We start from the raw sequence: 15,530 nt of genomic DNA, 5'->3' as shown, positions 1-15,530 counted from the left end.
GTATCAGTCAGTCAGTAACAGAGTGCAGATATTAAATTAAATAAATATGTTACAATGAACTGTCCAAGTCACTTTGTGGTTTGCAAAGTAGGGACTGAGACTTATTTGTGTTTCTGTCATTGTATTGTTCATCTGTTTGTGTTGTTCAAAACTGGTAACCCATTAGTTCTTTCCTTTTTGTGTAAAACAAGAACTTGGTTAGCCTCCTCCCCTTTCTTAGTCCACTTCCTCCCAGTTGCTTGCTACTGTGTTTATTCCTACTAACAACAACAGGCGGTACAGTAGTCTTGAGAGACCTGAGAGATTAGTGTTCTAACATGTCTGTGTCTACAGGGACATGCGTGTGCGGAGCAAGGTTTGGACTTTGCTGAACAGCCGTCTGGAAGAGCTCCTGACCTCTCTGAACTCTGAGAGCGGTGACCCCCGGGCTCTCCAGACCCTCTCTGCTCTGGAGGGGCTGGCCTTCATCCTGCACCTGGTTGCCCTCTGTTCCTCGCCCACCAGGTCACTTGCATTATGCTTTTTTTCTTCTTCAGTTGCTCTGCCTTTGTCTTTCCCTCTTTTGTGTGTGTGTGTGTATGTATGTTTGTGTGTGTATATATATATATATATATATATATATATATATATATATACACAAAAAATAACTTAATGGCCATATGAAACCACATGAAAATAATCATCTGTTTGGAACAAACCTTACTTATTTACTCCTCTTCTTCCCCTGTGGGACATAAGGCTTCAATGAGCACTCTCCATTGCATCCCTGGCAGCCTCTCCCCATGACAGGTTCATCTGTTCCAGCTCTTGTGCCACAGGTCTGCGCCAGGTGGTTTTGGGCCTCCCACTAGGTTTTCTGTTGCCTGGTGACGATTTATTTTCATAAGCCCTCACCTGCAGATGTTACCAGGCCAAAAGATCTGACATATCAGAGGCATCTTTTGTGGGACATTAAACTGTTTTGAATTTTTGATCACTCGCCAGCTCTTGGAACCATACCATCTGTTCTGCTGACTTGACATTGTTGTTGTATAGGAGCATCTTGGATTGTTTGGATCAAACCTGCCACATTACATTAAAACCCACCCATCCATTCTCACATTAATAGACAGAATAAACAGATTGGGGCAAAACATAACCTCCATTGGGAGGAAAATAATAATAGTTTTCTCCTCTGTCAACAGACTTTAACCAACTTTAAGAATTAATACATTTTCGAATGCAATTTTTTGTAATAGTAGCGGGGTGTTGCTAACCTGACTCCGCCAGATGGGGCAGCAGAGAGTACACTGGGTTCCCCCCTCCTGCTCCCATCTGGGAACTCTCAGGCAGACTTGATGCTCCGGCCACAAAACGGCCTGGCCAATCAGCGGCAGCTAGAGGCGGGATCAAGGCATACACAGTGCTGCCTTGATCCCGCCTCTAGCTGCCGCCCATCTGGCGGAGTCAGGTTAGGGTGTGTTGCCTCTGCTGGGCCAATATTTGTATTCTGTTCTTTTCTTTTTCTTTACATCAGGCCGTCTTCTCTCCTGTGGGTTTCCACTGAGACTCTGGGCAGGGCCCTGAAGAGCTGTCAGTCAATATTAGAAGGAGGGCTTAAACCAGAAACTGACCACGCCCTTACACAGTCTGCTGTCCAACACACTGTCAGGGTGCTGGACTCTCTCGTCTACCTGACAAGTAAGGTCACATACACCCACACACACGAGCACACACATGCACTCTTCCATGCAATCTTTTCAAGCTGAATGGTAAATGGTGCATTTATACAGTATATACTGTAAAACCTTTTATCCAAAGCGCTTTACATAGATTGTGCATTACATTCACCCATTCACACACACATTCATACAGCGATGGCGGTGGAAACCATGCAAGCCTCTCCAATGTGTGCACCTATGTGCGTACATATACAGTGAGCTGTCAGGGCGAAGAAGGGCTCCAGCGGCGGGTGTGTGCCATGCTGTCTCTGCCTTGGGTGTGTGAGCACAAGTCTGTCTCAGCCTATAGGAATGCAGGGTTCCCTTCCAGTCTGCCTACCCTGGCTCAGAGACTTTCCGCCTGCTACTGTAAGTACCATTGCCACAAATTCTCAACCAGCGTTGAAAGAAAAGAAAAAAAAGCTTTATTAGAGTAATAATGTCTTGTAATGTCTAAATGTGTTGTATTGTACATTTTTAGGCCTTCAACCAATGCCTAGTAAGTATAGAGGACACGAGTCAACTAATTATAGTTTTTAAGTGGTTTATAGATATGCCTGTTGATGTTTGTGGTGCGATCCAGAACCAGTTCCATGAAAAATGGTAAAATAGGGCCACCTGTTTCTCCCCAGCTTCTCAGATTCAGGCAGAGTGTGTAACACTACTGGCCCTGCTCCATCAGGGTGTATGTGAGACATGGCGCGTGTGCGTGTTTTCCAAAGCACTGCAGAGCCAAGATGAGGTGGTGAGGGCTGCAGCCGTTCGAACATTTCCTTTGCTGTTGCACCACCTGGGAAACACGCACCACAACCTCATCAAGAGTACTTTACTGTAAGTACCGGTAGTTAAACACAGTACACACTCCCCTCTGGCCATGTTTGCATTAGGGGTGAAATGATTAATCAATTAATAAATAGAAGATTTACATATCATTTTATCTAAGTAATCGTTTTAATGCCAAGACGGATTTTAAGAAGCTACTGTGAAATTGCATGTCCAATTTAAACAAATTCTCTTCCCAAACTGTGAGCTGATAATTTCCACCAAGCTTCATAAAAACATGCCCAGCCTCTCGATTTTCACCTTTATACATGATTGTGACCTTGACCTCTGCCCCTTTTGACTCAAAAAGTTAATTATCTCTTTGGTGGCAGCCTAGCGATTATTCCCAGTAAGTAAATGAGAAAAAGAGGTTGCGCATCAGCAATGGTTTTCAGAAAAAAACAGGAATTAAAAAAAAAAATATCCAAAAAGGTAGCACATCCAAAAATAAATGGAAATGTGAGTACTTTGTCCACCGCTTGTTTAATTTTTGGATGTGCTACCTTTTTGGTATTCCCAGTAAGTGTCATGAAAGCTGACCTTCCAATTTCAGGTTATATTGAAATCAGAGCATGTGAGCCGAGTGGAATTGGGGGAAAAACCGCTCTTCACTCCAGAGGGTTGATGTCTCGCTCGCTCATTCGCTCGTGTTGATTACCCCCACACCGCTCCCATCCACTCCCACCGCTCACCTTCATTTGCGCACCGGTTACTCCGATATCAGCTCAGATCCACTCATTTTGCTGCACGTCCAAACTCCTAAACACGGAGCAAACACACAGCACTGCTCCATGCTGCGGCAGCACGTGTCTCTGTGTCACAGTGGATTATTTTTGAGCGAGCAAAACGCAAGCCCAGGCAGCACTTCAGTCGTTCCTTTGATATGCTGGTGGGCAGTGCCATCAAAGTGCCACTTCAAAGAGATTGGCCGGTTTCCCAGGTGTGTAGTAGATGTATCTGTCCCATTGGTTAGTGCCAACACTGCCAGTGCCGGCTGATAGTTCACCAATGCTCTCATCATTCTCATTAAATAGTTCCTCCAATAAATGTGTCCGGAAATTGAGTCCATCTCTGTGAGGCCAGGCCAGAGCCTATATGTGGCATGCACCTGGACCACTGATCAGGTCTTCCCTGAGTGTAAAGATAACTAGAAGTCAAGAATTAACATTGGCCACTTCCTCACTCAGGGAGCTTTCTAAAGTGGCTGGATCCGTATGGGACATTAGCAGGGCAGAATCATCAGCGTACAAGAACAATTCACAGTTACATGCATCTGTCATATCATTCACGTACACTGAAAATAGAGCTGGGCCTAGAATGCTTCCTTGCGGAACTCCACGTTCCATGATGTTTGGGTCAGATAAAACACCATTTACCCCGGCTTGGAGCAGAGGGCGGTCCTCGCTCTGAAGCCGCTCTGATGCATTTTAACCCGATCAGCGCTCAATTCAAAATCCCCCCCGCTCCGCTTGCAGTCCATGCCGCTCACATGCTCTGGTTGAAATGAATCAAACAGACAAGGCCTACCTACCACACGTTGTTTGTGTGTAAGGTATACAACAGTAAGCCGTGTAAAGTCAAGTTTAGGAGTCTTGAGATGTATTGGGGTTAACACTGTGTGTGTGTGTGTGTGTGTGTGTGTGTGTGTGTGTGTGTGTGTGTGTGTGTGTGTGTGTGTGTGTGTGTGTGTGTGTGTGTGTGTGTGTGTGTGTGTGTGTGTGTGTGTGTGTGTGTGTGTGTGTGTGTGTGTGTGTGTGTGTGTGTGTGTGTGTGTGTGTGTGTGTGTGTGTGTGTGTGTGTGAAAAAGGGCTAGGCTGGAAGACGGCTCAGAGCAAGTGAAGACAGAGCTGGCGAGGAGCGTGGGTCAGCTGGTCTGCATCCTGTCGGGGAACTCCCAGCTTAGTGTCGGCGGCCACACGGATGCCACCATCCACCTCCCCAGTAGCATCCTCTGCTCCCACTTCAGCCTGGCCGCCAAGCACACTGCTGGGAAGAAAGAAAAGGCAACGGTCCTCGGAGCATCCATCCTCAGACCCTTCCTGCCTCTGCTGGGAGAGCAGGCTGCCAGCTCTGTCAAACGAGGTACTGAGGTGTCTGCAGTAACATGTTTTAGGGCAACCACACTAGAGTAAGCCTAAAGTTTGGCAGGCTACTTGTCTCACAGTTTTGGCGATACGCACTTGAGCTATAAGTCAAATTGACCGGCTTCATCGGGAATGGTGTGCTTGCATTTTGCTAAGATAAATGTGTGATAAGTGTGTGTGTGTGTGTTTTATTTGTGTGCTTTGTGGAGTTATTATTTTGGCACCATGGCCATAACAGAATGTCAGATTCTTGTCTTTATTGGTGAGGGGATGTGCCCCAAAATGCACGTGATGTCTAATATAACTTCCTTTATTCCAGCTTTTGTGGAGTCTCTTCCTCTCCTCTGCCAATGTGTGAATCTTATGGGTGGAGACGGTGACTCCCGGGCCGTTCTGGGTGCTTTGATTTGTCTAACAGAGGATCCCGATCCACTAGTCAGAACAAGCTTCGCCCAGTCGGTGCGCTTCCTGGTAGCAGAGCCCAACCCTGAGCAAGACTTTCTCAGTGAGGTGAGTGATGTCATCACGGCGCTAAATCAAAAGTAATTAGGTATTACTACTAAATAAATAGATGCCTTTATTGATCCTGTGGGGGAATTTCAGTCGACCAGAGGCAGCACAGCAGATAGCAGTAAGGAAAGGCTTCAGCTTAATTAAAGTGTCTGTTTTGCATGCAGGTACTGTCGTATACAGCGAAACAAAGGAAAAAGAAGCACCGTCATTACAAAACAACAGTATACAATATAGTATAGAAACAAATCAAAACCACACTCGCCCTGTAACATAATAGTTATTTTTTTCCACAATGATGATTTACAGCAGGTAATAACATTATTTGCAGGTAGTGAAATTCTTGTCCTCTGAGCTTCCCTCAACAGTAGAAAAGCAATGCTTTTGCATTTGATCACTGGAAAAAAATAGTGTGAGATAATCTAGAGATGTAATAATTGTTCTGTATTTTTTGGCATCTAACTACTTCCACATACTTTGTGCTCGAAATCTAGTTCAAACTTCAACATGTTCAGCTTTATGCTTGTATTTTTCTTTTTTCAAAATTTTCTTTTGTAAACGTTTGAGGTTCACACAGAGGCGCTATCTGTGGTTGCTATAACAACGCACATAGCGTTGCTATAACAACACATTCAAACCTGAACCGGACTGGATCAGGAAATTGTCTACTGTACACACACACACACACACACACACACATACATACATACATACATACATACATACATACATACATACATACATACATACATACATACATACATACATATATATATGGGGCACACACACACACACATACATATTGGCTGTGGCTCAGGAGGTAGAGCAGGTAGTCCAATGATCCCTGGGTCGGCGGTTCGAATCCCGGCTCCTCCTGTCCACATGTCGAAGTGTCCTTGGGCAAGACACTGAACCCTACATTGCCTCCAATGAGTTGGTCGGTAAGTGTGAGCTTGCCACCATTGGTGTGTGAATGTGGGAAGTGAGGACGCTGGCGTCGACTCGACTATTCGCCGCTTCACCTCCCAATGTATGAATGAATGAACCATTGTAAAGCGCTTTGAGCACTTGGAAAAGCGCTATAAAAATGCAATTAATTATTATATATATATATATATATATATATATATATACACACATACATACATACATACATACATACATACATACATACATACATACATACACACATTCATTGCAGGTTTTCAGCGAGCCCACACAGTTTCTGCAGGAACTGCTTTTCTAGTTATATTTATAAAATCACACTCTTGTAGTGAGGGTTCTCTTATTATCGTACATCACCTCATTCCGGCCAATCAGAATTTGCGTCCTCACCTTCGTCTTCAATGTTTGTGTTACGCAATGTTTGTGTTTAAATAAACACTCAAAATTGTCCATTCATTGTCAATGGCATTTAATGTTTGTTAGGAGTCAGGACAAAGTTTGTGTTTACACACACACACACCAAAAGCTGGACATAGTTGGGGCTATTGCCCCTCAAAAATCATCCTGATGATGTGATGGTGATGATGACATGGATTCGTTTCTCCAGCTCCTGGTCACACGCCTGACAGAGGCCTTCACCAATGCTAAAGTCAACCAAGATGACGAGCTGCGCAATACTCTCATCCTCACTACAGGAGAGATAGGCAGGTATGGAGAATCACACCATTACCGTCGTACACTATGCAGGGGACCTGAGGTTTCATTTCTGCTTGGTGTTGTTACACTACGACCCACGTGTAGATGTTAGCTTTACACACTTTTGAACATATTGTTTTATAACCATGCCCTGGGAAACAATACAAACTATAGAAAACTGTTGGTTTTGGTTTGCACGCACGCACACACGCACGCACGCACGCACGCACTCACGCACGCATGCACACACACACAGTGCTGTTTTTGCGCATACACGCCTTATGGAGGTCCATTAAGCGACATATTTAATTTTTAATTGTCTTTCTCTCAGAGCATCCCCGATGCATCTCTTGGTGTCCTTTGCCGTCCTGAGGTTGCTCCACTGTCTGCTGTCCAAGTCTTCGCCAGTGTCCGTGGCAGCATACACCCAGATCAGAGCCCTGGCCAAGGCCAAAGGCCTGCACCTGCAGACCCTCTTCAGCCAGTACAAGAACCCCATCTGCCAGGTGTGACATAATTCATCATAACAAGATAATAGTTTTAGTTGGAATTGCAGTTGGAGTAGGAATTATTGTTGAATTCAGAATCTTAATGTCATTTAATAAATATAACAGCAGGGATGTAAGCTTCTTTTGTCAATCAGATAAGCGTGTTGCTGGCGTTAGAACAATATTTACACCTCTTTTCTTGTTTTGTTCAATATCTAATTTCTTCATACTGTATGTTAATGTTTGTATTTATATTTATCTTTAATATAATATTGCAATGGAGAAATTATGTAGATGAACCAATTTTGTAGTTTTATTCATAAAAATTTTTTTACCCATAGAGTTTACCCATAATCTGTTAGTCTAGTCTCTGGTGAATCAGATGATTTCATTTATTTTCTTGCTTTGACTCATTGATATGTAAAGAAATAATATCTATATAAAAATGCTCTTGATTATCGGATTAATCAAAAAAAGTAACCCATATAATAATGGCTAAGAAAATAATGGATGGCTGCAGCCCTGTTTCTCTCTCTTGTGTTGTTTAGTTCCATGGCTGCAGCCCTGTTTCTCTCTCTTGTGTTGTTTAGTTCCATGGCTGCAGCCCTGTTTCTCTCTTGTGTTGTTTAGTTCCATGGCTGCAGCCCTGTTTCTCTCTCTTGTGTTGTTTAGTTCCATGGCTGCAGCCCTGTTTCTCTCTCTTGTGTTGTTTAGTTCCATGGCTGCAGCCCTGTTTCTCTCTCTTGTGTTGTTTAGTTCCTGTTTCTCTCTCTTGTGTTGTTTAGTTCCATGGCTGCAGCCCTGTTTCTCTCTCTTGTGTTGTTTAGTTCCATGGCTGCAGCCCTGTTTCTCTCTCTTGTGTTGTTTAGTTCCATGGCTGCAGCCCTGTTTCTCTCTCTTGTGTTGTTTAGTTCCATGGCTGCAGCCCTGTTTCTCTCTCTTGTGTTGTTTAGTTCCATGGCTGCAGCCCTGTTTCTCTCTCTTGTGTTGTTTAGTTCCATGGCTGCAGCCCTGTTTCTCTCTCTTGTGTTGTTTAGTTCCTGGTCTGTTTCTCTCTCTTGTGTTGTTTAGTTCCTGGTCTGTTTCTCTCTCTTGTGTTGTTTAGTTCCTGGTGGAGTCATTGCACTCACGTCATGTGACTGCCCTGCGGAGCACGCCCGATCAGTGCAGCGAGTCAGCCAATCAGAGAGAGTTGGCCCTGGATAGCCTGGCTCAGACCGCGCACGCCTTCGACTTCCCAGACCTCTACCGCTTTCTCACTGTAGGCACAGAAAGACCTCTACCGCTTTCTCACTGTAGGCACAGAAAGACCTCTACCGCTTTCTCACTGTAGGCACAGAAAGACCACTACCGCTTTCTCACTGTAGGCACAGAAAGACCTCTACCTCACTGTAGGCACAGAAAGACCTCTACCTCACTGTAGGCACAGAAAGACCTCTACCTCACTGTAGGCACAGAAAGACCTCTACCACTTTCTCACTGTAGGCACAGAAAGACCTCTACCTCACTGTAGGCACAGAAAGACCTCTACCTCACTGTAGGCACAGAAAGACCACTACCACTTTCTCACTGTAGGCACAGAAAGACCACTACCACTTTCTCACTGTAGGCACAGAAAGACCACTACCGCTTTCTCACTGTAGGCACAGAAAGATCTCTACCGCTTTCTCACTGTAGGCACAGAAAGACCACTACCTCACTGTAGGCACAGAAAGACCTCTACCTCACTGTAGGCACAGAAAGACCTCTACCTCACTGTAGGCACAGAAAGACCTCTACCTCACTGTAGGCACAGAAAGACCTCTACCTCACTGTAGGCACAGAAAGACCACTACCACTTTCTCACTGTAGGCACAGAAAGACCACTACCACTTTCTCACTGTAGGCACAGAAAGACCACTACCGCTTTCTCACTGTAGGCACAGAAAGACCTCTACCGCTTTCTCACTGTAGGCACAGAAAGACCACTACCTCACTGTAGGCACAGAAAGACCTCTACCTCACTGTAGGCACAGAAAGACCTCTACCACTTGCTCACTGTAGGCACAGAAAGACCTCTACCTCACTGTAGGCACAGAAAGACCTCTACCTCACTGTAGGCACAGAAAGACCTCTACCTCACTGTAGGCACAGAAAGACCACTACCTCACTGTAGGCACAGAAAGACCTCTACCTCACTGTAGGCACAGAAAGACCTCTACCTCACTGTAGGCACAGAAAGACCTCTACCACTTTCTCACTGTAGGCACAGAAAGACCTCTACCACTTTCTCACTGTAGGCACAGAAAGACCACTACCACTTTCTCACTGTAGGCACAGAAAGCCTGATAATCGTTCAAAATCAGTGGTGGAAAAAAGTACTCACAAATGTTTTACTTAATTACAATTTACAAGTGTCAATATTGCAGTGCAGGAAATGTCTGGTATTCAAAATGTACTTCAGTAAAAGTACAAAAGTATTGGCATCAAAATGTACTTAAAGTACCAAAAGTAAAAGTACTCATTATACAAAATGTCCTATTTCACAAGCCTTCAAATTGTATAAAGATTGTTGAAAATAGCAGATCTACAAGCTCACAAAGCAAAGTAAAGTAGATTGAAGATTCCTCAGATTTGTACTTAAAGGGGCATTCAACTCACTCATATTCAACATTTTACTATGTCATTAATATACATTAGAGCTGTTGTGTGGAAATAATAATTCTGTGTTTCCTAGAACTGTAAATATGAAAAAAATCATTAACATGGTGAAACACATCTTGATGACATCATCAAGATGTTTCACCACCTTTTTCAGACTTTTTTAAAAATTATTTCCACACAACAGCTCTAATGTATATTAATGACATAGTAAAATGTTGAAAATGAGTGGAATGCCCCTTTAAGTACAGTACTTGAGTACATGTACTTAGTTACTTTACACCACTGCTCAAAATTGCTGATCTACAAGCTGTGTTCTTGTAGATTATCTATTTTCGTACAACGGATTATAAATTTAATGTTAGTCATAGTATGTTGTGTGTCTGTGTTTGTGCTCGTGTGTATGTAGAGAACTCTCCAGGTACTCCTGCCCTACCTGGCGGCAAAGGCCAGCTCTACCGCCTCCTCCCTCATCCGCACTTTAGCCAATGAGCTGAAGGCCAACAGGAGGGAGATTCTCATCAACAACTTCAAGTACATCTTCAGCCATCTGATCTGCTCTTGTAATCAGGACGAGTTAGAGCGGGCCTTTCGCTATCTCCAGGTATTATTATTATTATATTGTCCACCTTTACAACGAGGTACAGCTTGTAAGCATTTTTTTTTGCAAAAATGGCAAATGGTTGGTATTACCCCTTGTTTGCTTAGTGGGTTGGATTGATTGATTGATTAATTTAAATTTGTATTAACAGTTTGTAAAAAAAAAAAAAGAAAAAAAAAGAGGATTGAGAGGATTGAGATACCCAGAAAAGTACTATAAGTTCTGTCTTGCCTGTGAGAGAGATACCACCCCATACCATGCCAAGGTTATGGCTGCGTATGCAGTGATTGTAGATAGTAATGTAATGGATCCCGGGACCCAGGGTTGGTCTTTTAGATGGGTCCCAGGGACCTACTTCAACGGCGTTAGAGTACAGTACTGAGTACAGTATTGCATCCCAGGACCACCGGAGGGTGACATGATTGCGTCCATTCTCAATTTAGTGAGTCTTACGGCCGGGCTCCACCGGGCGCGTCAGCGTCGCGTCTCCGTCACCGTCAGGGAATGTTCCCTTTTTAATCAATGAAGGGTGGCTCCACTGCCCGCGTTGACGGAGACGCGACGCGTGCATTAAAATTGAACCGGTGCGTTTTTTGACGCGACGCAGACGCAACGCAACGCGTCCGGTGGAGCCCTGGCGTAAGGATGCAGGCCATTTGCTTCACTGCGTATGGATCTTCCATATGCTATTGAGTTCCGTAACACAAGAGTGTAAAATTAATAGAGTGAAAATGGCCAATATGTGTTGTTTTTTTCCTTATTACTGTGGGAGAGTGAATGCCAGTTTGGCAAAACCCTAAGTAGAAAACAGGCTATGCAGTCGCCGGAGGACGAAAACTTAGCTCCAACCTTGTAGTTTACAAGACTCCCAGCGTAGCTATTGCTAATGTTCAATTTATTGATGTGTGCAACTGTGCATTGTTGGGGAAAAGATGAAAGATGATCTTCGCTGTGTGCGCGCACCTATAGGTAGCTTACGCCACACAGGTCACGAGTGACTTTGTTGGCATTAAAATTCGACCTGTTAAAATCTCCGGTCAGGAGGAATGAAACATTTCATTTATTATCAAAGCTCGTATGAGTGTTTGATTTTGTTTTATAAAAACAATAACATGTGATTTTTGATGTGATTACCACCACTTACCAGACTTTTTATACATTTATATAACTATTTCTAATGCTGTGTTGTGTCCCAGAGTGAGACAGAGATTGAACTGGGTTCTCTGCTGAGGCAGGATTTTCAAGGCCTTCACAATGAGCTGCTTCTACGCCTGGGAGAGAATTACCAGCAGGTCTACACACGCACGCACACTCGCACGCACGCACTCACAGACACACGCACGCACGCACTTTTGATTGAAGATCTGTATATTGATACAGCTTAAAATCAAATTATTTTCTGTCCACAGTGCTGATAAGTGCACGGGTTTGTTTGGTGTTATTTTAGGTGTTTAATGGCCTAGCTATGCTCGCCTCCAATGATGACCCATACCAAGGCCCACGGGAAATCACTACTCCCGAACGCATGGTAAGCTAAGACTTATAGCTTGTTACGTAGACAGCTCTAGAATTGCACTTTATGTAGTCATAGCACTTTATAGTACACATGTATAATATATTATATAGTATAGTATGTATAGTTTACATAGATACTCCACTGTTACGTTCTTAGTTTACGCATGATTCATGATAACTACTTTTTATATATGTGATGTATGCCATGCTTTTTGTTATTGCTTAATGTAAATCGCTCTGGATTAAGAGCGTCTGCTAAATGCCTAAATTGTAAGTGTCAGACTGAATGGTGATCAAATGCATACATTTCTGGGGAGGAGCTTCTAATCTTTCACTCTGATTATTACCAAAGTCTGATTTTTTTTTCTTTCTACATGTTGCATGCTTATAATATCTAAGATTATTACAACTCATTTTAAAATAATTTAAATATTGTTGAAACAACATACGTACATATACTGTATACTGTAACACACAAAACGAATCATATACAGTATACCGGTACATATCAATCTCAATCAGATAAACAGATATCAGACATATCAATTGTGATCTCCTTCTTTCCTTCCTTCTCAACTTAGATAAATATGTCATGTTGTTTCTTTGTCTGTGAATTAGGCTGATTATCTGCAGCCCAAACTGTTGGGCATCTTGGCCTTTTTCAACCTGCAGCTGCTTAGCTCCAGCGCTGGGGAGAAGGAACGCAAGAAGCAGGTGGGTGATCCTGTGACATGACTTTATTTTATTTTATTTTATCATGGAACCCGAGCCCCGGGCTGGACCGACTAATTGGCATACATTTTCGTCGTCGGGTCGGGAATTTGAGAACTCTGAACAACCTGTTGAAACAATAATAAATTGTGATTAAATTAAGGTACAGTATTAGCTCCCAGCATCCTATAGGCACGGGAGGCCACTCTGTGAACCATGCTCCTTCTAACCTGCCTAACGGAGTGGTCTGGCTTGTACAACATAAAGTACGGTATTGGAGTTGGTTTTCATGTCTTTTTCTGTGCAGGTCCTGACCAGCGTGATGGCTCTGATGAAACTGATGGGTTCCAAACACATCAGTTCTGTCCGGGTGAAGATGATGACAACACTCCGCACTGGCCTGCAGTACAGGGAGGACTTCCCTCTGCTCTGCTTCCAGTCAGTAGTAACACACACACACACACACACACACACACACACTCACACTCACACTCACACTCTCTCACACACACACACACACACGTGTAAATATGTTTAATTTGGTCATGTGATTGTTATCCTCATTTGTCACGTCCTACTTCGTGTGTGGACAGGACGTGGGAGTGTTTTGTGAGGAGCGTGGAGCCCACCCACCTGGGTCCTCTGCTGAGTCATGTGATTGTAGCACTCCTCCCTCTCATCCCACTACTGCCCAAAGAGACCGCCGCTATCATACGCTTCCTCATATTGGACAACAGGTAATGCATTTGCGTGCACGCACAGTCACAGTCACACGGGTTACTAAAAATACCTCAGCTATCATGTAATCAAAAATAGTATGCTACAGTAACAAAAGAAAATAATAGAATGAACACACTGTCGTTTGCATTTTGATTTTGTCTTAATGAGAGTTTATGGTTCTTTGTGTATAATCTCAAAACTGTAAGGAATATTTATGCATTTGGTTCCAGACATAATGTGGTTTATGACATGTGATGAACAACCTGACTTCTCTCCCACAGAGAAGAGGTCCAAGACTTCCTCCATGAGATTTACTTCTTACCAGACAATCCTGAACTGAAAGAAATCCACACGGTTCTACAGGACTACAAGAAGGTCTGCATCAATGAATCACAGTCAGACTGAGTTTATACAGTAGGCCAAGTATGCTCACACATACAAGGAATTTGACTCAGCAGATTGTGCCCTATGTTTGGGCGAAATATGTAGCATTAAGTCATGTAACTTTATGGGTCATTGCTTGATCTGAATGAAGTCACCCTGTAAAATAAGAAATGCATATTGGTGGGTGTGGGGTAATGGAGAAGCATACTGTAACTATTGAGTTTGTCAGGAAAACAGAATGAGGAAAATTAGGAAATGGAACTCTAGCACATGCTTGGCTGTTTACAAAAATCAACATGCTACATAGTACCATTAATTGTGTTACTGGCAGCGTATGTATGACTGCAATGGTAGGGATGATACTAGACGGCCATGTTTTGTACAGTTGTTGTGGCAACACTGCAGCAGTAACAGTGGTCATGTGGTGTTTGTGTAGCTGACGTCTGGCAGCAGTGACCTGGCTGCAGCACTGCAGCTCTCCATGAGGGCCATACAGCACGAGAACGTGGATGTCAGAATCCATGCACTCACCAGCCTCAGGGACATGATGCACAGCAAGCAGGTGTGTATGCACACACACACGTGCATGAGTTGTTTGCACTGGAGGTGAGTTAAGTAGTCGGTTCCGCCACGTGAAAGGCAAAAATGTTCGTTTTGCCTTCACCTCTTGTGTGTTTGTTTGTTTTTCTCTAGCTAACCACTGGAATGACTGGACCGATCAGCCATGTGTTAAATTAACAGTATGGACATTTTGCCGTATGTGCATCCATTGTAGGAGTGGGTGCTACGTCAGGTGTGTGCCAGCGAGGCGGTAGAGCCGGTCATCTCAAGCCTGGTGGCGGTGCTGCTGAAGGGATGCCAGGACTCGTCCCCGGAGGCCAGGCTCCTCTGTGGGGAGTGTCTGGGAGAGCTGGGTGCCGTCGACCCTGGGCGTCTGGACCTGTCCCACACACAAACGCATGGTGACCGCAACACCTTCGTGGTAAGAGGTTGATTGGCGCAAGTTCCCTATTAATCACCATCCTATGATACATCTAAGTGTGTTGTTTTTATTACGTGTGTGTGTGTGTGTGTGTGTGTGTGTGTGTGTGTGTGTGTGTGTGTGTGTGTGTGTGTGTGTGTGTGTGTGTGTGTGTGTGTGTGTGTGTGTGTGTGTGTGTGTGTGTGTGTGTGTGTGTGTGTGTGTTAGAGTGGGGTGGATGATCCTAACTTCGCTTATGAGCTGCTGACGGAACTGACAAGAACATTTCTGGCTTATGCTGACGATGTAAGAGGGCAAGATTCTGCTGCTTATGCCATGCAGGTACAAACACAAACACACACACAAACACTTTTGATTTTTTAATCTAGCTGCAATTTCTTAATCTGTGTCTGTGTGTGTAGGAGCTGCTATCAGTCTTTGAGTGCCGTGAGGGTCGTACTGACTCTCCAGGCCGGCGGCTGTGGAGGAGGTTCCCTGAACAGATCCAAGAGATCCTGGAGCCTCACCTCAATACCAGGTTGACAGATCAAAGCAAACACACACTCAATGACACTAGGGATGTGCATGGCTGACCAAATGTATTCTTTCGAATAATCTACTGTTCTTAATTCTTTCTGTGCTATCTACGATGATAATCGTACCCCCTAGGCTAGGGTACGGCATCAGCCATCTACGAACATGTTCGTACCCCCCGTATACTCCATATATGAAAGCGGCGGCCATCAATTTACC

The 15,530-nt window shown here is 44.0% G+C and overlaps 1 protein-coding gene across 1 annotated transcript in view; it reads left to right on the top strand.

Moving 5' to 3' along the window:
- Nucleotides 1-15,530, top strand: part of atr (ATR checkpoint kinase) — a 43,982-nt gene that overhangs the window by 3,273 nt on the left and 25,179 nt on the right. The window contains exons 6-25 of the mRNA XM_079528495.1: nucleotides 334-504; nucleotides 1,517-1,680; nucleotides 1,917-2,069; nucleotides 2,333-2,531; nucleotides 4,330-4,604; nucleotides 4,926-5,116; nucleotides 6,669-6,769; nucleotides 7,089-7,263; nucleotides 8,351-8,506; nucleotides 10,295-10,489; nucleotides 11,683-11,778; nucleotides 11,934-12,014; nucleotides 12,620-12,715; nucleotides 13,020-13,150; nucleotides 13,306-13,449; nucleotides 13,714-13,807; nucleotides 14,253-14,378; nucleotides 14,592-14,798; nucleotides 15,006-15,119; nucleotides 15,200-15,315. Of these exons, the coding sequence (XP_079384621.1) occupies nucleotides 334-504; nucleotides 1,517-1,680; nucleotides 1,917-2,069; nucleotides 2,333-2,531; nucleotides 4,330-4,604; nucleotides 4,926-5,116; nucleotides 6,669-6,769; nucleotides 7,089-7,263; nucleotides 8,351-8,506; nucleotides 10,295-10,489; nucleotides 11,683-11,778; nucleotides 11,934-12,014; nucleotides 12,620-12,715; nucleotides 13,020-13,150; nucleotides 13,306-13,449; nucleotides 13,714-13,807; nucleotides 14,253-14,378; nucleotides 14,592-14,798; nucleotides 15,006-15,119; nucleotides 15,200-15,315 (2,985 nt within the window). The remainder of the gene's footprint in view (nucleotides 1-333; nucleotides 505-1,516; nucleotides 1,681-1,916; nucleotides 2,070-2,332; nucleotides 2,532-4,329; nucleotides 4,605-4,925; nucleotides 5,117-6,668; nucleotides 6,770-7,088; nucleotides 7,264-8,350; nucleotides 8,507-10,294; nucleotides 10,490-11,682; nucleotides 11,779-11,933; nucleotides 12,015-12,619; nucleotides 12,716-13,019; nucleotides 13,151-13,305; nucleotides 13,450-13,713; nucleotides 13,808-14,252; nucleotides 14,379-14,591; nucleotides 14,799-15,005; nucleotides 15,120-15,199; nucleotides 15,316-15,530) is intronic.

The sequence above is a fragment of the Electrona antarctica genome (genome assembly GCF_951216825.1).
Source record: "Electrona antarctica genome assembly, chromosome: 18".
Classification (NCBI taxonomy): domain Eukaryota; kingdom Metazoa; phylum Chordata; class Actinopteri; order Myctophiformes; family Myctophidae; genus Electrona; species Electrona antarctica.
This window is presented reverse-complemented; position numbering and strand designations above follow the sequence as displayed.